The sequence below is a fragment of the Panulirus ornatus genome, chromosome 8 (assembly GCF_036320965.1).
Source record: "Panulirus ornatus isolate Po-2019 chromosome 8, ASM3632096v1, whole genome shotgun sequence".
Taxonomy (NCBI): Eukaryota; Metazoa; Arthropoda; class Malacostraca; order Decapoda; family Palinuridae; genus Panulirus; species Panulirus ornatus.
Genome location: NC_092231.1, coordinates 31,330,405 through 31,351,179, shown reverse-complemented (window position 1 = coordinate 31,351,179; position 20,775 = coordinate 31,330,405). Strand labels below are relative to the sequence as shown.

The following is a 20,775-nucleotide window of genomic DNA, read 5'->3' as shown; positions in this document are numbered from 1 at the left end:
AACGCGGGAGACAGCGACAAAGTATAAAAAAAAAAAAAAAAAAAAAAAAAAATATATATATATTATTTTTTATTTATTTATTTATTATACTTTGTCGCTGTCTCCCGCGTTTGCGAGGTAGCGCAAGGAAACAGACGAAAGAAATGGCCCAACCCACCCCCATACACATGTATATACATACGTCCACACACGCAAATATACATACCTACACAGCTTTCCATGGTTTACCCCAGATGCTTCACATGCCTTGATTCAATCCACTGACAGCACGTCAACCCCGGTATACCACATCGCTCCAATTCACTCTATTCCTTGCCCTCCTTTCACCCTCCTGCATGTTCAGGCCCCGATCACACAAAATCTTTTTCACTCCATCTTTCCACCTCCAATTTGGTCTCCCTCTTCTCCTTGTTCCCTCCACCTCCGACACATATATCCTCTTGGTTAATCTTTCCTCACTCATTCTCTCCATGTGCCCAAACCACTTCAAAACACCCTCTTCTGCTCTCTCAACCACGCTCTTTTTATTTCCACACATCTCTCTTACCCTTACGTTACTCACTCGATCAAACCACCTCACACCACACATTGTCCTCAAACATCTCATTTCCAGCACATCCATCCTCCTGCGCACAACTCTATCCATAGCCCACGCCTCGCAACCATACAACATTGTTGGAACCACTATTCCTTCAAACATACCCATTTTTGCTTTCCGAGATAATGTTCTCGACTTCCACACATTCTTCAAGGCCCCCAAAATTTTCGCCCCCTCCCCCACCCTATGATCCACTTCCGCTTCCATGGTTCCATCCGCTGCCAGATCCACTCCCAGATATCTAAAACACTTCACTTCCTCCAGTTTTTCTCCATTCAAACTCACCTCCCAATTGACTTGACCCTCAACCCTACTGTACCTAATAACCTTGCTCTTATTCACATTTACCCTTAACTTTCTTCTTCCTCACACTTTACCAAACTCGGTCACCAGCTTCTGCAGTTTCTCACATGAATCAGCCACCAGCGCTGTATCATCAGCGAACAACAACTGACTCACTTCCCAAGCTCTCTCATCCCCAACAGACTTCATACTTGCCCCTCTTTCCAAAACTCTTGCATTTACCTCCCTAACAACCCCATCCATAAACAAATTAAACAACCATGGAGACATCACACACCCCTGCCGCAAACCTACATTCACTGAGAACCAATCACTTTCCTCTCTTCCTACACGTACACATGCCTTACATCCTCGATAAAAACTTTTCACTGCTTCTAACAACTTTCCTCCCACACCATATATTCTTAATACCTTCCACAGAGCATCTCTATCAACTCTATCATATGCCTTCTCCAGATCCATAAATGCTACATACAAATCCATTTGCTTTTCTAAGTATTTCTCACATACATTCTTCAGAGCAAACACCTGATCCACACATCCTCTACCACTTCTGAAACCACACTGCTCTTCCCCGATCTGATGCTCTGTACATGCCTTCACCCTCTCAATCAATACCCTCCCATATAATTTACCAGGAATACTCAACAAACTTATACCTCTGTAATTTGAGCACTCACTCTTATCCCCTTTGCCTTTGTACAATGGCACTATGCACGCATTCCGCCAATCCTCAGGCACCTCACCATGAGTCATACATACATTAAATAACCTTACCAACCAGTCAACAATACAGTCACCCCCTTTTTTAATATATTCCACTGCAATACCATCCAAACCTGCTGCCTTGCCGGCTTTCATCTTCCGCAAAGCTTTCACTACCTCTTCTCTGTTTACCAAATCATTTTCCCTAACCCTCTCACTTTGCACACCACCTCGACCAAAACACCCTATATCTGCCACTCTATCATCAAACACATTCAACAAACCTTCAAAATACTCACTCCATCTCCTTCTCACATCACCACTACTTGTTATCACCTCCCCATTTGCGCCCTTCACTGAAGTTCCCATTTGCTCCCTTGTCTTACGCACTTTATTTACCTCCTTCCAGAACATCTTTTTATTCTCTCTAAAATTTAATGATACTCTCTCACCCCAACTCTCATTTGCCCTTTTTTTCACCTCTTGCACCTTTCTCTTGACCTCCTGTCTCTTTCTTTTATACATCTCCCACTCAATTGCATTTTTTCCCTGCAAAAATCGTCCAAATGCCTCTCTCTTCTCTTTCACTAATACTCTTACTTCTTCATCCCACCACTCACTACCCTTTCTAATCAACCCACCTCCCACTCTTCTCATGCCACAAGCATCTTTTGCGCAATCCATCACTGATTCCCTAAATACATCCCATTCCTCCCCCACTCCCCTTACTTCCATTGTTCTCACCTTTTTCCATTCTGTACTCAGTCTCTCCTGGTACTTCCTCACACAGGTCTCCTTCCCAAGCTCGCTTACTCTCACCACCCTCTTCACCCCAACATTCACTCTTCTTTTCTGAAAACCCATACAAATCTTCACCTTAGCCTCCACAAGATAATGATCAGACATCCCTCCAGTTGCACCTCTCAGCACATTAACATCCAAAAGTCTCTCTTTCGCACGCCTGTCAATTAAGACATAATCCAATAACGCTCTCTGGCCATCTCTCCTACTTACATAAGTATACTTATGTATATCTCGCTTTTTAAACCAGGTATTCCCAATCATCAGTCCTTTTTCAGCACATAAATCTACAAGCTCTTCACCATTACCATTTACAACACTGAACACCCCATGTATACCAATTATTCCCTCAACTGCCACATTACTCACCTTTGCATTCAAATCACCCATCACTATAACCCGGTCTCGTGCATCAAAACCACTAACACACTCATTCAGCTGCTCCCAAAACACACATATATATACATATATATATATATATATATATATATATATATATATATATATATATATATATATATTTTCCCTAAGGATAGGGGACAAAGAATACTTCCCACGTATTCCTTGCGTGTCGTAAAAGGTGACTAAAAGGGGAGGGTGCGGGGGGCTGGAAATCCTCCCCTCTCGTTTTTTTTTTTTAATTTTCCAAAAGAAGGAACAGAGAATTGGGCCAGGTGAGGGTATTCCCTCAAAGGCCCAGTCCTCTGTTCTTAACGCTACCTCGCTAATGCGGGAAATGGCGAACAGTTTGAAAGAAAGAAAAAGATATATATATATATATATATATATATATATATATATATACCATCCAATATATATTTTTTTTTTTTTTAATTTTCCAAAAGAAGGAACAGAGAAGGGGGCCAGGTGATGATATTCCCTCAATGGCCCAGTTCTCTGTTCTTAACGCTACCTCGCTAACGCGGGAAATGGCGAATAGTTTGAAAAAAAAAAAAAAAATATATATTGTATGGTATTGCAGTGGAATTTATTAAAAAAGGGGGTGACTGTATCATTGACTGGTTGGTAAGGTTATTTAATGTATGTATGACTCATGGTGAGGTGCCTGAGGATTGGCGGAATGCGTGCATAGTGCCATTGTACAAAGGCAAAGGGGATAAGAGTGAGTGCTCAAATTACAGAGGTATAAGTTTGTTGAGTATTCCTGGTAAATTATATGGGAGGGTATTGATTGAGAGGGTGAAGGCATGTACAGAGCATCAGATTGGGGAAGAGCAGTGTGGTTTCAGAAGTGGTAGAGGATGTGTGGATCAGGTGTTTGCTTTGAAGAATGTATGTGAGAAATACTTAGAAAAGCAAATGGATTTGTATGTAGCATTTATGGATCTGGAGAAGGCAAATGATAGAGTTGATAGAGATGCTCTGTGGAAGGTATTAAGAATATATGGTGTGGGAGGCAAGTTGTTAGAAGCAGTGAAAAGTTTTTATGGAGGATGTAAGGCATGTGTGTGTGTAGGAAGAGAGGAAAGTGATTGGTTCTCAGTGAATGTAGGTTTGCGGCAGGGGTGTGTGATGTCTCCATGGTTGTTTAATTTGTTTATGGATGGGGTTGTTAGGGAGGTGAATGCAAGAGTTTTGGAAAGAGGGGCAAGTATGAAGTCTGTTGGGGATGAGAGAGCTTGGGAAGTGAGTCAGTTGCTGTTCGCTGATGATACAGCGCTGGTGGCTGATTCATGTGAGAAACTGCAGAAGCTGGCGACTGAGTTTGGTAAAGTGTGTGAAAGAAGAAAGTTAAGAGTAAATGTGAATAAGAGCAAGGTTATTAGGTACAGTAGGGTTGAGGGTCAAGTCAATTGGGAGGTAAGTTTGAATGGAGAAAAACTGGAGGAAGTAAAGTGTTTTAGATATCTGGGAGTGGATCTGGCAGCGGATGGAACCATGGAAGCAGAAGTGGATCATAGGGTGGGGGAGGGGGCGAAAATTCTGGGAGCCTTGAAGAATGTGTGGAAGTCGAGAACATTATCTCGGAAAGCAAAAATGGGTATGTTTGAAGGAATAGTGGTTCCAACAATGTTGTATGGTTGCGAGGCGTGGGCTATGGATAGAGTTGTGCGCAGGAGGATGGATGTGATGGAAATGAGATGTTTGAGGACAATGTGTGGTGTGAGGTGGTTTGATCGAGTAAGTAACGTAAGGGTAAGAGAGATGTGTGGAAATAAAAAGAGCGTGGTTGAGAGAGCAGAAGAGGGTGTTTTGAAATGGTTTGGGCACATGGAGAGAATGAGTGAGGAAAGATTGACCAAGAGGATATATGTGTCAGAGGTGGAGGGAATGAGGAGAAGTGGGAGACCAAATTGGAGGTGGAAAGATGGAGTGAAAAAGATTTTGTGTGATCGGGCCCTGAACATGCAGGAGGGTGATAATAATAATAAAATATATATATATATATATATATATATATATATATATATATATATATATATATATATATATATATATATATATATATATATATATTTTTTTTTTTTTTTTTTTTTTTGCCGCTGTCTCCCGCGTTTGCAAGGTAGCGCAAGGAAACAGACGAAAGAAATGGCCCAACCCACCCCCATACACATGTATATACATACTTCCACACACGCAAATATACATACCTACACAGCTTTCCATGGTTTACCCCAGAGGCTTCACATGCCCTGATTCAATCCACTGACAGCACATCAACCCCGGTATACCACATCGATCCAATTCACTCTATTCCTTGCCCTCCTTTCACCCTCCTGCATGTTCAGGCCTCGATCACACAAAATCTTTTTCACTCCATCTTTCCACCTCCAATTTGGTCTCCCACTTCTCCTCGTTCCCTCCACCTTATCATTATTATTATTATTATTATTATTATTATTATTATTATTATTATTATTATTATTATTATCATTATTATTGTTAAACCCCAGGACCCCTTTCCCAGGGGTTCCTGCTGCTGCAAGACTGTGCTATGGCCTGTAGCAGGAACTGGATGGATGCAGGTGGAATCCAGTAACACCATCAAAAAGTAATGATTTTGGTAAACATATACACATAGTAGATGTCTAGCTGTACATGACTCATTCACTTTAAGGGTACTGGTAGATATGACTTTTAAAGGCAGAAAGGTTTTAGAAAGAGGACAAGATGAAAAAAGAAAGAGAAGTCCGTAGATTAACTATTGGAGGGGTGAATGTATCTGACTCTATTGCCAGTGAGTGGTAGGACTTTGGCAGTTGCAGTACCGGCCCCTCCCATGACCTTCCCATATGTGTTAGACCTTCCTCTTTTTCTCTTCACTTATACCAACATTCGTAGTGTCTCTAGTAACCTATCCTCAATTGAACACAATCTGTTTAGTACCTCTCCTGATATCTTACTTATGTCTGAGACATACACAGTTGTGTAATGATGTTCTCACTCGTCCCTTTTTCATATCTAACTCTAACTTCCATTCACAATTCTGGTTCAAAGGTGGTGTTTGTACTTATTCCAACATCAAAACACCTGTTGCATGCCTCATGGCGATCTTGAGTCCCCAAAGTTTGATGCTTTGTGGCTGAAGGTCTGTCTCCCTATTTCCAAACTTTTCCTCTTTTTTCGCCTATTTCTCTCCTAATACTACAAATTTTATATCCTTATTAGACTCTAAACTCCTGCCATGAGACTATGACCTCCTCTTACCCACAAGCTGAGATCCTCTGCTTCGGGGATTTCAATGTTTGCCATAGGGAATGGTTGAATTCCTTCCATACAGATGGTGGAGGAATTGAAGCCCTCACACTCTCCATTCTCAATGATTTAAGAGCAAATTATCTCCCACCCTCCCCGTATTCCTGACTGTTGTGACCATTCTCCAAATATTCTGGATTTGTTTTTCACCTCTAGTCCATCCCCTTGTAAATACACAATCTCTTCCCCAATTGGTGCTTCTGATCACTCTCTCATGAAAGTATCTATTCTAATGGCACCTTCCCCTCCAGCAGCCCCTTCTAAGTGTAAAAACTTGCACTTCAGAAGAGCTGAATGGAATAACTTGTGTTACTTCTTTTCTGACTTTCCTTGGATAAGTTACTCTCTTATGTGGTTTTGCTTCTGTCTCCACCTAACGCATAACAGAGGTAATTCTTGCAGGAATGGAAACTTTTACCTCTTCTTCCTCCAAGATGACCTCTTCATCCGATCGATGGTTCAACCATTCCTGTTCTGAGGCCATTCAGGCAAGGGCTCAGGCATACTGGGCTTGGAAAAAACTTTCCTTCCTTTGGCTCCTATTCAGCTTTCATCATTGCCCATAATCACTGCAACCACATTATCCGTGAGGCAAAGTGTTCCTTCATTCAAAGGAAGTGCAATAACCTCTCTTCTTCATCTACTGATACATCTTTCTGGTTTTCAGCTAAGGGTATCTCAAACAACTTCTGTCCCTCTACCTTCCCTTTCTGTCTTTCCCATAGACAAAGCAACTCTCAATTCTTCCTGTTTCTCCTCTAACTCCACCTTGGATGACTCTAACATTCCTTCACCTTCAGATGCTCCTTTTACTAATCCTATGCCTCTTCCCATAATTTCTTTTCAGACTGTCTAAAAAGCACTTCTCACCTGGATACAAGGAAGGCTTATGGTCCCAATGGCATCCATCTCTGTGTAATGAAAGAGTGTGCCCCTGAACTTAAACTTGTGCTTGCTCATTTGTTCTGTTTCTGTTTAAAAACCAAAACTTTTCCTTGAAAGCATGCTTTGATACATCCCATCCCTAAGAAGGGTGACCGTTCTGACCCCTCTATCATCCTACTGCTTTGACAGCTATTATTTCCAAAGTCTTTGAATTCCTCTACTGCTTATATATCCTTAAACACATTGAAAATCACAGTCGTCTCGAGGTAGCCCTAGGAAAAGACTACAGAAGCCACATTCGTTCACACTCAGTCTCTAGCTGTCATGTATAACGCACTGAAACCACAGCACATACACAGACATATACATATATACATATGTACATATTCATACTTGCTGCCTTCTTCCATTTCCGTTGCCACCTCACCACACATGAAACAGCACCCCCACTCAAGTGAGGTAGCGCTAGGAAAAGACAACAAAGGCCACATCTGTTCATACTGAGTCCCTAGCTCCCCCTACACACCCAGGCCCCACAAAACTTTCCACAGCCCACCCTAGACGCTTCACACGCCCTGGCTCAATCCATTGACAGCACGTCGACCCCGGTACACCACATTGCTCCAACCCACTCCATCCCCCGCACGCCCCCCCACCCCCCTGCATGTCCAAGTCTCGATCCACCTCTGACACATATATCATCCCTGTCAATCCTTCCCCACTCACTCTCTCCACGTGACCAAACCACCTCAACACACCCTCCCCTGCTCCCCCAACCACACCCATTCCACCACCACACATCTCTCCCACCCCCCCCACCACCCACTCAACCAAACCACCTCACACCACACATTGTCATCAAACATCCCACCTCCCACACATCCACCCTCCCCCGCACAACCCCATCCACAACCCATGCCCCATAACCATACAACATTATTGGAACCACCACTCCTTCAAACATATCCAACTTTGTTCAACCCCGCTTCCATGGCTCCATCTGCTGCCAAGGCCACTCCCAGACACCCAAAACACTTCACTTCCTCCAGCTCTTCTCTCTTTTGTACTTAATTGCTGTTTCCCGCGTCAGTGAGGTAGTGCAAAGGAAACAGACGGAGAATGGCCCACCCATTCATATACACATATATATACATAAATGCCCATACATGTACATATACATACAGGTACATTTCAACTTATATATAAAATATACATATATATATATATATATATATATATATATGTACATATTCATACTTGCTGCCTTCATACATTCCTGTTGCCACCCTGCCAGCACCTCCCCATCCAGAGATAACACCAGGAAAAGACAAAAAGGCACCACCCAGTCACACTCAGTCTCTAGCTGTCATGTATAATGCACCAAAACCACAGCTCCCTTTCCACATCCAGGCTGTACAGACCTTTCCATGGTTTTCCCAAGATACTTCACATGTCCTGGTTCAATTCATTGACAGCACGTCAACCCAGGTATACCATATTGTTCCAATTCACTCTTCCTTGCACTCCTTTCACCCTCATGTATGTTCAGGCCCCAACTGCTCAAAAATGTTCCCTCCACCTCTGACACATATATCCTCTTGGTCAATCTTTCCTCACTCATTCTCTCCATGTGTTCAAACCACTTCAACACACCCTCTTCTGCTCTCTCAACCACACTCTTTTTATTAAAACACATCTCTCTTACTTACCATTTCATCAATTATTTGATCAAACCACCTCACACCACATATTCTCCTCAAACATTTCATTTCCAACACATCCACCTCCTCTTCACAACCCTATCTATAGCCCATGCCTCACAACCATATAACATTGTTGGAACCACTATTCCTTCAAACATACCCATTTTTGCTCTCCAAGATGACGTTCTCACCTTCCACATATTTTTCAAAGCTCCCAGAACCTTTGCCCCCTTCCCCACTGACTCACTTTTGCTTCCATAGTTCCATCCACTGCTAAGTCCACTCCCAGATATCTAAAACATTTCATTTCCTCCAGTTTATCTCCATTCAAACTTACCTCCCAATTAACTTGTCCCTCCACCCTAATGAACCTAATAAACTTGCCCTTATTCACATTTACTCTCAACTTTCTCCTTTCACACACTTTACCAAACTTAGTCACCAACCTCTGCAGTTTCTCATCCGAATCAGCCAACAGTGCTGTATTGTCCGTGAAGAACAACTGAATCACTTCCCAAACCCTCTCATCCAAAACAGACTGCATACTTGCCCCTCTCTCCAAAACCCTTGCATTTACCTCTCTAACCACCATATTCATAAACATTCTTCAAAGCAAACATCTGATCCACACATCCTCTACCACTCCTAAAACTACACTGCTCTTCCCCAATCTGATGCTCTGTACATGCTTTCACCCTCTCAATCAATACCTTCCTGTATAATTTCCCAGGAATACTCAAACTTATCCCTCTGTAGTTTGAAAACTCACCTTTATCCCTTTTGCCTTTGTACGATGGCACTTATTTGCATTCTACCAATCCTCGGGCACTTTTTTCCACCATGATCCATACACACATTGAATATCCTTGCCAACCAATCAACAACACAGTCACCTCCTTTGTTAATAAATTCTACTGCAATACCATCCAAACTGGCCACTTTGCCGGATTTCATCTTCCACAAAGCTTTCACTACCTCTTCCCTCTTGACCATACCATTCTTCCTGACCCTCTCTTCGCACACCATCCCAACCAAAAGGCCCTATATCTCCCACTCTTATCACCAAACTCATTTAACAAACCTTCAAAATACTCACTCCATCTCCTCACTTCATCACTACCTTTTATTACTTCCCCACTTGCCCCATTCACTGATGTTCCCATATGTCCTCTTGTCTTGCACACGTTATTTACCTCCTTCTAAAACATCTTTTTATCCTCCCTAAAGTGCAATGATACTCTCTTACCCCAACTCTCATTTGCCCTATTTTTCAACCCTTACACCTTTCTCTTGACCTCCTGCAGCCTTCTTTTATACATTTCTTGGAAGTGTCATCCAAAAGCCTCTCTTTTCTCTTTCACTAACAACTTTAATTCTTCATCCCACCACTCACTACCCTTTCTAATGTGCCCACCTCCCACCTTTCTCATGCCACATGCATCTTTTGCACAAGCCATCACTGTTTCCCTAAATGCATCATATTCCTCACCCACTCCCCTCACATCATTTGCTCTCACCTTTTAACTTTTGCCATTCTACACTCAATCTCTTCTGGTACTTCCTCACACAAGTCTCCTTTCCAAGCTCACTTACTCTCACCACTCTCTTCTCCCCAACATTCTCTCCTCTTTTCCAGAAACCTCTACAAATCTTCACCTTCGCCTCCAGAAGATAGTGATCAGACATCCCTCCAGCTGCCAGTCTCAGCACATCATCCAAAAGTCTCTCTTTTACATGCCTATCAATCAACACACAATCCAATAATGCTCTTTGACCATCTCTCCTACTCACATACATATACTTATGTATATCTCTTTTTAAACCAGGTATTCCCAATCACCAGTCTTTTTTCAGCACACAAATCCACAAGCTCTTCACCATTTCCATTCACAACAATGGATACCCCATGTACACCAATTATACCTTCAACTGCCATATTACCTTTGCATATAAATCAACCCTTACTAAAACCCGGTCTCATACATCAAAGCTGCTGACACACTCACTCAGCTGCTCCCAGAACACTTGCCTCTCATGATCTTTCTTCTCATGACCAGGTGCATAAGCCCCAATAATCGCCCATTTCTCTTGATCCACTTTCAATTTTACCCACAACAATCTAGAATTTACTTTCTTACACTCTGTCACATACTCCCACAACTCCTGCTTCATGAGTAGTGCTACTCCTTACTTAGTTCTTATCCTCTCACCAACCCCTGACTTTACTGCCAAGACTTTCCCATACCACCTTCATTTCACTCAAGAGCCAGATCATCCAGGTTTCTTTCCTCAAACATACTACCTATCTCTCCTTTCTTCTCATCTTGGTTACATGCACACACATTCAAACACCCCCAAACTGAGCCTTCAATGAGGATGAGCACTCCCCACTTGACTTCTTCTTCTGTTTCCTTTTTTATAAATTGAAATACAAGGAGGGGAGGGTTTCCAGCCCCCAGCTCCTGCCCCCTCTAGTTGCCTCCTATGACATGTGATGGATTGGTATGTAGCATTTATGGATCTGGAGAAGGCATATGACAGGGATGATAGAGATGCTTTTTGGAAGGCCTTAAGCAGTGAAAAACTTTTACCAAGGATGTAAGGCATGTATATGAATAGGAAGAGAGATTGATTGGTCCCTAGTGAATGTTGGTCTGTGGCAGGGGTGTGTGATGTCCCCATGGTTGTTTGATTTGTTTATGGATGAGGCAGTTAAGGAGGTAAATGCAAGAGTTTTCGATAGATGGGCAAGTATGGAGTCTGTTCAGGATGAGAGAGCCTGGGAAGTGAGTCAGTTGTTGTTCATCGATGATACAGCTCTAGTGGCTGATTCAAGTGAGAAACTGCAGAAGATGGTGACTGACTGTGGAAAAGTGTGAGAAAGGAGAAAGTTGAGAGTAAATGTGAATTAGAGCGAGGTTATTAGGTTCAATAAGGTTGATAGATAGGTTAATTGGGAGGTAAGTTTGAATGGAGAAAAATTAGAGGAAGTGAAGTGTTTTAGATATCTGGGAGTGGACTTAACAACGAATGGAACCATGGAGGTGGAAATGAGTCACAGGGTGGGGGAGAGGTCGAAGGCTCTGGGAGCAATGAAGAATGTGTGAAAGAAGAAAGCGTTATCTCGGAGAGTTTTGATCAAAACCTTCGAGTTTCTTAACCAGTTTGACAGTGGTGGCAGAGTAAAGTTCTTTGAAAGATGTGAACAAAGAGCAACTAGAGGTTACAGGAAGAAATCATTCAAGAAATTTGGAAAAGGCTTGGGGATGATGCTATGCGAGCAGATAGAGAACATAGGTTTAAAAAGGCCCCATGGCTACAAAAAGGTAACTGATTACAAATATTTGGACTCTTACCTTGTTAAAAGTCAAACAGTCTCTTTCCTCATCATTGGTCATCTTAAAATCATAGAGAGCTTTACACTGAGGGATGTGGCTTGGCAATGGAGTGATAACCTGAAAGACAGACAATTTCAGACAGGTTAAAACCCTTTCATGAACAACATATAAAAAGCAAAACAAGTTATTCAACAAATTGTGCAATATGACTTGTTTTTCTCACCTATGGACAGATACCTATGAGCAACTGAGAGCTCTTACTCTCAGAGGGTCAGTCTCCATTTATCCTGACTAAAATGAGTGATTTCATGAAAACTCCCTCCAGTGACCCTACAAGTGTGTGGATTCAATGGAAACCAGTTCATCATAACTCAATGCCCATGCAGTGACTGTTTTGATCTTATATCAACACAGCTGAGCCAAGACGAGGCTTCTGCACCCACTCACCATTTGGACTTCTCTCATTCATCTAGTGGCTTGTGTTTCTGTGACATGACATCTTCACCTTGTCTCAGCCTGAATTCCTGTTCTTCACAATACAAGATCAAAATCCCCTTTTCTTTTTTTCAAATTTTAAAGTCAGAAATAGGAAGTATATGCTATTCATTCATTTTGAAAATTTAGGCTTCCAGATTTTACCAAAGTTCTCTGTTCACATTGTGGCAATGACCATTTCCTACATTTGGCATTTGGAGTCAGGTGAACCTACTATTTTGGATTTTGTTTGTTGAACTCTCCTGTTGTTCCATATGGTTTCCTTAACTCATCATAATGTTTATTGTGATTTTTCTGTGTTCTTTTTGGTTGTTTTAGTGAATGCTGAGAAATAAATTTATGGCAGCACAACCCATGGGGTTTTGGAAATGTATCATGAAGCTTCTGGTGGGAGGTTGCCCTGGATTACATCCTTCCTGGTATCTTGAAAGGTTAACTAGATTGTTTGCTTTTCCTTCTTAGTATATTCGGTTTGGCTCATCTTTTATTCTGAGTTGATTCCATTTGGAAGACTCCTGGGCATCCTCTTCTTGCTCCTTTCAGGTGAGAATGGATCATAGATCCTCTTGCAAAGAACAATAATCATTCATTGAGTAGCTTTATTGCTTTTCCTTTTTCACTTCTTATGGAATGAATGACTTTTAAGAAACTTTCAGAACTTTGTTAAAAAGTATCATTTCATCTTGTGATAGAAGAGACCTTTTTCCTTTATTTTTCCAGTTCATTGACTGGATTTGTCTGGAACTAGGTTCCATCCTATTATTTCACTTACTAAAGTCAGTCTTAGATGTACTATACTCTCTTTTTAATAAAAGTTACAGCTGTTCAGTGATGTGATATGTTTAGCATCTTTGAAAACAGTTTTCATAATTTTTCAACTACTCTATCATCAGGTTTAAGAAATCCCCTTCCTCTTTAGGTTTTCTGATTGGTAATGATCTTTGGATTTCCTGCTGATGTTTTCCAGTATGTTATGTATTTGGTAAATTCCATTCCTGTTCAGATTACATTCCTGGTTCCTTTTCCAACAATCTGAGAGGTAACAGCATTCCTGGAAGAGACTGAGCAGGGGTACAACAAAGTTAAGTATGCAATGTTGTCTCCTATCATCCACCATGTGTTACATTATCAGTTATTTTCCTTTCACTGAGTTAGTTACATTTAAAGATGTCAGACTTTTGCTCATGGCATACCAATGATCAGGTAAAATCAAAAACACTACCACTTCATTACCTGAGTGTGTGATAGAAGGTAAGGAAGTAAATTCTAGACTGATGTGGGTAAAACTGAAAGTGATGTTAAGAGATGGGTGATTATTAGTGGTTCTACACCTGGCCATGAGAAGAAAGATCAAGAAAGGCAAGTGTTTTGGGAGCAGTTATGTCATAGAATGTGCCAGCAGTTTTGATGAAAGAGACCATTAGTGATGGGTGATTCAAATGTGAAGGTAAATAATGAGGCAGTTGAAGGTATAAGTGGGGTGCTTGGGGTATTCAGTTATGAATGGAAATAGTGAAGAGCTTGTAGAGTTGTGTGCTGAAAAAGCACTGGTGATTGGGAATGCCTGGTTTAAAAAGAGGGATATACATAACTATACATATGTGAGTAGAAGAGATGGTCAATTGACATTATTAGATTACACATTAATTGATAGGTGTGTAAAAGAAAGACTTTTGGATGTAAATATGCTGAGGTGGGTAGCTGGTGAAATGTTTGATCACCATCTTGTTGAAGCAAGATGGGTTTTCAAAAAAGAGGAAACAATGTCTGGGAGAAGAGAGTGGTGAGAGCAAGTGAGCTTGGAAAGGAGACTTGTATGAAGAAATACCAGTAGAGACTGAGTGGAGAAAGGCAAAATGTGAGAGTAAATGAAACAAATGGAGTCAGTGAGGAATAAGAGGTATTTATGGAAGCAGTAATGGCATGTGCAAGAGAAGCATGTAGTATGTGAATGTGGGAGGTAGGCAAATCAGAAATGGTAGTGACTGGTGGGATGAAGAAATAAAGTAGCTAGCGAAAGAGAAAAGAGAGTTGTTTGTGCAGTACTTACTCAGAAGGACTGCACATGATTGGGAGATATAAAAGAGAAAGTGGCAGGACATCAAGAGGAATGTGCATGGGTTGATAAAGAGGGCATATGGGAGTTAAGAGTGAGCGAGTATCAGCATACTTTTGGGTGAATAAGATGTTTTGGAAGAGGGTAAGTAATGTGCAAAAAATAAGAGAACAAATGGTAATATCGGTGAAGGGGGCATAAGGGAAAGTGATAAAAGGTAGTGATAAAGTGAGATGGAGTAAGTATTTAGAAGGATTGTTAAATGTGTTTGATGATAGATTGGCAAATGTTGGGTGTTTTGGTTGGGGTGGTATGCAAAGTGAGAGCTGTGGAGAGTGGTTTGGTGAAGACAGGTGTCGAAAGACCTATGTGGATCAGGTATTTGCTGTAGAGAATACGTGAGAAATACTTCTAAAAATGTATGTGGCTTTTATGAGTCTGGAGAAGGGATATGGTAGAGGTTGATAGAGATACTTTGTGGATGGTTTTAAGAAAATACAACATAGGAAGAAAGCTTTTAGAAGCAGTGAGAAGTTTTATCAAGGGTATAAGGCCTCAGTATGATCATAGAGAAAGGGGAGTATATGGGTCCAAGTGAAGGTTGGTCTGCAGCAGGGGTGTGTGATGTCACTATGGTTGTTTAGATTGGTAGGTAGCACTTAGTAGGCAGGCAATGACCAGGGAGGTACATTACCAGTACTACCTGCCTGGGTATCGGGTAAGTTAGTGATGGCTGTGAAGAGAGCCAGCATTTCAGTGGTTATCAAGTTGTGCTCCTATGACCCAGGTAGCTGTCTTTTCTTTCTGGCTCATCCACACATGGACTAATGGTATTCTGTCCACAAACACAAAATCTTTCCTTACCATACATAATACTTGACAAGATTTAATTCACACAGCTCATTCCTCCCAACTCCAGATTTTCCTGTGGTGAGCATTATGTGCTAACCCTGTCTCCTGGCAAAATGATCGGAGCAGTAGGTAGGAACATTTAAGTAGGAGCATAAGGAAGAAACATTAGGCAGAGGTAGTATGCTGGAACATTAGGGAGGAGCATTAGGTAGAAGCAGTCAGCAGGAACATTAGGCAGGAGCCTCTGCAAATACTGCACTAGAGTTGCCCTCTGTCAGTGGCCTGTTAAGGGTGAGGTAATAAAGGATAAGAAGTGGCACTAAAGTTCACTAGTTATGGAGACTTTGTTACCATGTCTACCCCTTTAAGGGAGTTTAGGTGGGAACAGGCATCACAGATAAAGAAAGACAGATAGATCATCACATCTTTCTTACCTTTTCATTGCTTACTCCATCAAACCACTTCACACCATATATTGCCCTAAAACATTTCATTTCCAAAACATCCACCCTCCTCCCTACAGTGTTATTCACAGCCCATGCAACAGACCACTGGATCCATTCAGGGCTATTTGTGATGGTGGAAGATATCAGAAACTCACTGATTAGTGTGGTGAAAGTTATAGGTCATACAAATAATTCAAGGAAAATAACCTGCAAAACATCAATGTGACTATGGAGGTGCATATAATATACGTTGTGAACTTGAAGCAAAATGTGTATCAAGTCAATTCTCAAAAGCATTCATAGTACTGCATTCAACCACATTCCCTGTGTCAATCCTATTGAAGAGGAAGTACCTTGCCTCATTCGAGGTAAACCATTTGCTCAAACGTTTGTATCCATAACTTGAACTGACATCAGACAAATCAAGCCTTAAGTAGCATGACAGATCAAGATCTTCAGAATCTTTGATAAGTTTAAATGCTTGTATTAAATCATCTCAACCTTCTCCTTTCTAAGGTAAATAGATTCAAGTCATTTAATTGACTCTGTATTCACTATATTCTCTCCACTGTGTTTTTTGGGTAGGGTAACCAAAACAGAACACAATAGTCAAGATGGGGACAAACCAATGAACCGTAAAGAATAAGGATGATTTCCTTAGACTTAAGTTCAAAGGCCATACCCATTAATCTAACAATTTCATTCGCTCTTCTCACTGCTCACTTGGTTTTAGGTCACCAAAGACTATTACACCCAAGTCTTTTTCCTCATTTACCTTTTGCAGTTCAACAGAATTCATACTGTAGCTTGACTTTTCATTTTACTACCAATATATAAAATTGTGCACTTACTAATATTAAAATTCATATGCCACATATCAGCCCAGTCATCAGTTTGTCTATGTCAGTTTGAAGCTGTAGATGTTCAAGTTCATTTGTAAATTCATTTCCCAGCTTTGTATCATCAGCAAATTTTGATATCTTGCAATGCACCCCATTATCAATATCTGTAATACTTTTCAGAAAGAGAACTGGTCCCAAGACTGATCCTTGTGGCACAGTGTGTGTTATGTCTAACCATTCAGGGGCTTGACCATTAATTGCAACTCTTTGTTTTTGGCCAGTCAACTAATTTGGTATCTAACACTATACAACCCATCAATGCTAAGTGACCATTTTTTTTTTGTAACGTCTGATACAGAACCTTATTGAATGCTTTTTGAAATTTAGATAGATGACATCAACTGATTTTTTTGTCATACATGGTAATTTTTCATAAAAGCAATCAAGGAAATTTGTTAGATGAGTGATTTCACCACAAACCATGCTGAGAATCATTTATAAAGTGAAGGTCCTCAAAATGGTTTATAATTCTCTCTTGAATGATGGTTTCCATATGTTTTCCAACTAAAGATGCTCCTTGACTTATGATGGTTCAACTTACAATTTTTCTAAAGAACAATGCTCCTTACTTCTTCCACTAGTACTTGAGGAATGAGGCTCCTAGACTCCTACACCAGTCTCTGCCTCCCCAACAGAATGTGAGGAACAAGGTTCCTCACCATCCCCCAGGAGTAAATGAAGAACATGGCTCCTTGCTTCCTCTCCTAGTGCCTAAAAACAGGACTCCACACCTCCCAGATCAGTACCTGAGAAATAAGGCTCCTTACCTCCCTTACAAATACCTGAGGTACAAGGCTCCTTGCATCCCTCACCAGTACATGAGGTACAAGGCTCCTTGCCTTCCCCACCAATACCTAAGGAACAAAGCCCCTCACTTCCCCTACCAGTATCCATAGAACAAAACTCCTCCCCTTCCTCTTTATGTTGTGGATGCTACATGCATTAACACTATAATGGCAAGTCACTGTTGAAGTTTTTAACCCACACTAAAGTTCACTCTGTATCTTGAACAGGCTCATCTGTAGTAGTATTCGCTGGACACTCAGATATATTGGTGATTGGTTTAAGCGGGCAGAAGTATAAAAATATACAGGTGGCAAACGATGCATCCTTATTCTATGAATGCTAGCAGAGATCTGACACAGTGGTTAGCATAGCATGCACAGCATCAGCATGCACAGCACTGGCACCCTGTGGATGTGGGCAGCTGGGCTCACGTTATAATGTGACAAATCTTGTCATAATGAAAATATGGAAGTAACTTTGGTACCCATGATATTTCAAGAATATATCAAATCAGGTTATATCGCAACACACTCTACCTATTTGTACTGTAAGGGGAAGGAGATTTACACTCATGGGGCCCCATCTCTTAAACACCCTACTAAACTATTAAACAACTTCTTGCAGTTATGTATGTCATCACCATTAACAATGTCCTCAGTCATTCCATTCCATTCCAATCATCTAATTCTCTTGTACTATAAAAGTGCTTCTTTACATTTTTTTTTTGACAAGTTGCTTCATTTCATGAGATGTTGTTCAATGCTCTATCCTTACAGGTATTGAAAAAATTTCAGTCCATCATTGATATGTTTTAAAACTTAAAAGGTTGTGATCAGTTCATCCTTCACTCTTCTCTCTTCCAAATTGGGTAAAAAAGCCTTAATTAAGCCTTTCCAACTAACTTAGCTTTCTTAATACTGGTACCATCAAAGATCATGAGAGGCAAGTGTTTTGGGAGCAGCTAAATGAGTGTGTTAGCGGTTTTGATGCACGAGATCGGGTTATAGTGATGGGTGATTTGAATGCAAAGGTGAGTAATGTGGCAGTTGAGGGAATAATTGGTATGCATGGGGTGTTCAGTGTTGTAAATGGAAATGGTGAAGAGCTTGTAGATTTATGTGCTGAAAAAGGACTGATGATTGGGAATACCTGGTTTAAAAAGCGAGATATACATAAGTATACTTATGTAAGTAGGAGAGATGGCCAGAGAGCGTTATTGGATTACGTGTTAATTGACAGGCGTGCGAAAGAGAGACTTTTGGATGTCAATGTGCTGAGAGGTGCAACTGGAGGGATGTCTGATCATTATCTTGTGGAGGCTAAGGTGAAGATTAGTATGGGTTTTCAGAAAAGAAGAGTGAATGTTGGGGTGAAGAAGGTGGTGAGAGTAAGTGAGCTTAGGAAGGAGACCTGTGTGAAGAAGTATCTGGAGAGACTGTGTACAGAATGGAAAAAGGTGAGAACAATGGAAGTAAGGGGAGTGGGGGAGGAATGGGATGTATTTAGGGAATCAGTGATGGATTGCGCAAAAGATGCTTGTGGCATGAGAAGAGTGGGAGGTGGGCTGTTTAGAAAGGGTAGTGAGTGGTGGGATGAAGAAGTAAGAGTATTAGTGAAAGAGAAGAGAGAGGCATTTGGACGATTTTTGCAGGGAAAAAATGCAATTGAGTGGGAGAAGTATAAAAGAAAGAGACAGGAGGTCAAGAGAAAGGTGCAAGAGGTGAAAAAAAGGGCAAATGAGAGTTGGGGTGAGAGACTATCAGTAAATTTTAGGGAGAATAAAAAGATGTTCTGGAAGGAGGTAAATAGGGTGCGTAAGACAAGGGAGCAAATGGAACTTCAGTGAAGGGCGCAAATGGGGAGGTGATAACAAGTAGTGGTGATGTGAGAAGGAGATGGAATGAGTATTTTGAAGGTTTGTTGAATGTGTCTGATGACAGAGTGGCAGATATAGGGTGTTTGGGTCGAGGTGGTGTGCAAAGTGAGAGGGTTAGGGAAAATGATTTGGTAAACAGAGAAGAGGTAGTAAAAGCTTTGCGGAAGATGAAAGCCGGCAAGGCAGCAGGTTTGGATGGTATTGCAGTGGAATTTATTAAAAAAGGGGGTGACTGTATTGTTGACTGGTTGGTAAGGTTATTTAATGTATGTATGACTCATGGTGAGGTGCCTGAGGATTGGCGGAATGCGTGCATAGTGCCATTGTACAAAGGCAAAGGGGATAAGAGTGAGTGCTCAAATTACAGAGGTATAAGTTTGTTGAGTATTCCTGGTAAATTATATGGGAGGGTACTGATTGAGAGGGTGAAGGCATGTACAGAGCATCAGATTGGGGAAGAGCAGTGTGGTTTCAGAAGTGGTAGAGGATGTGTGGATCAGGTGTTTGCTTTGAAGAATGTATGTGAGAAATACTTAGAAAAGCAAATGGATTTGTATGTAGCATTTATGGATCTGGAGAAGGCATATGATAGAGTTGATAGAGATGCTCTGTGGAAGGTATTAAGAATATATGGTGTGGGAGGCAAGTTGTTAGAAGCAGTGAAAAGTTTTTATCGAGGATGTAAGGCATGTGTACGTGTAGGAAGAGAGGAAAGTGATTGGTTCTCAGTGAATGTAGGTTTGCGGCAGGGGTGTGTGATGTCTCCATGGTTGTTTAATTTGTTTATGGATGGGGTTGTTAGGGAGGTAAATGCAAGAGTTTTGGAAAGAGGGGCAAGTATGAAGTCTGTTGGGGATGAGAGAGCTTGGGAAGTGAGTCAGTTGTTGTTCGCTGATGATACAGCGCTGGTGGCGGATTCATGTGAGAAACTGCAGAAGCTGGTGACGGAGTTTGGTAAAGTGTGTGGAAGAAGAAAGTTAAGAGTAAATGTGAATAAGAGCAAGGTTATTAGGTACAGTAGGGTTGAGGGTCAAGTCAATTGGGAGGTGAGTTTGAATGGAGAAAAACTGGAGGAAGTGAAGTGTTTTAGATATCTGGGAGTGGATCTGGCAGCGGATGGAACCATGGAAGCGGAAGTGGATCATAGGGTGGGGGAGGGGGCGAAAATTTTGGGAGCCTTGAAAAATGTGTGGAAGTCGAGAACATTATCCCGGAAAGCAAAAATGGGTATGTTTGAAGGAATAGTGGTTCCAACAATGTTGTATGGTTGCGAGGCGTGGGCTATGGATAGAGTTGTGCGCAGGAGGTTGGA

General features: G+C 41.3%; 1 protein-coding gene across 4 annotated transcripts in view; it reads right to left on the bottom strand.

Annotated features, from left to right (window-relative positions):
• Positions 1-20,775, bottom strand: part of LOC139749887 (E3 ubiquitin-protein ligase SH3RF3-like) — a 406,578-nt gene that overhangs the window by 143,734 nt on the left and 242,069 nt on the right. For all 4 annotated transcript variants that reach the window (XM_071664268.1, XM_071664272.1, XM_071664269.1 and 1 more), the window contains one exon: positions 12,069-12,167. In XM_071664268.1, the coding sequence (XP_071520369.1) occupies positions 12,069-12,167 (99 nt within the window). The remainder of the gene's footprint in view (positions 1-12,068; positions 12,168-20,775) is intronic.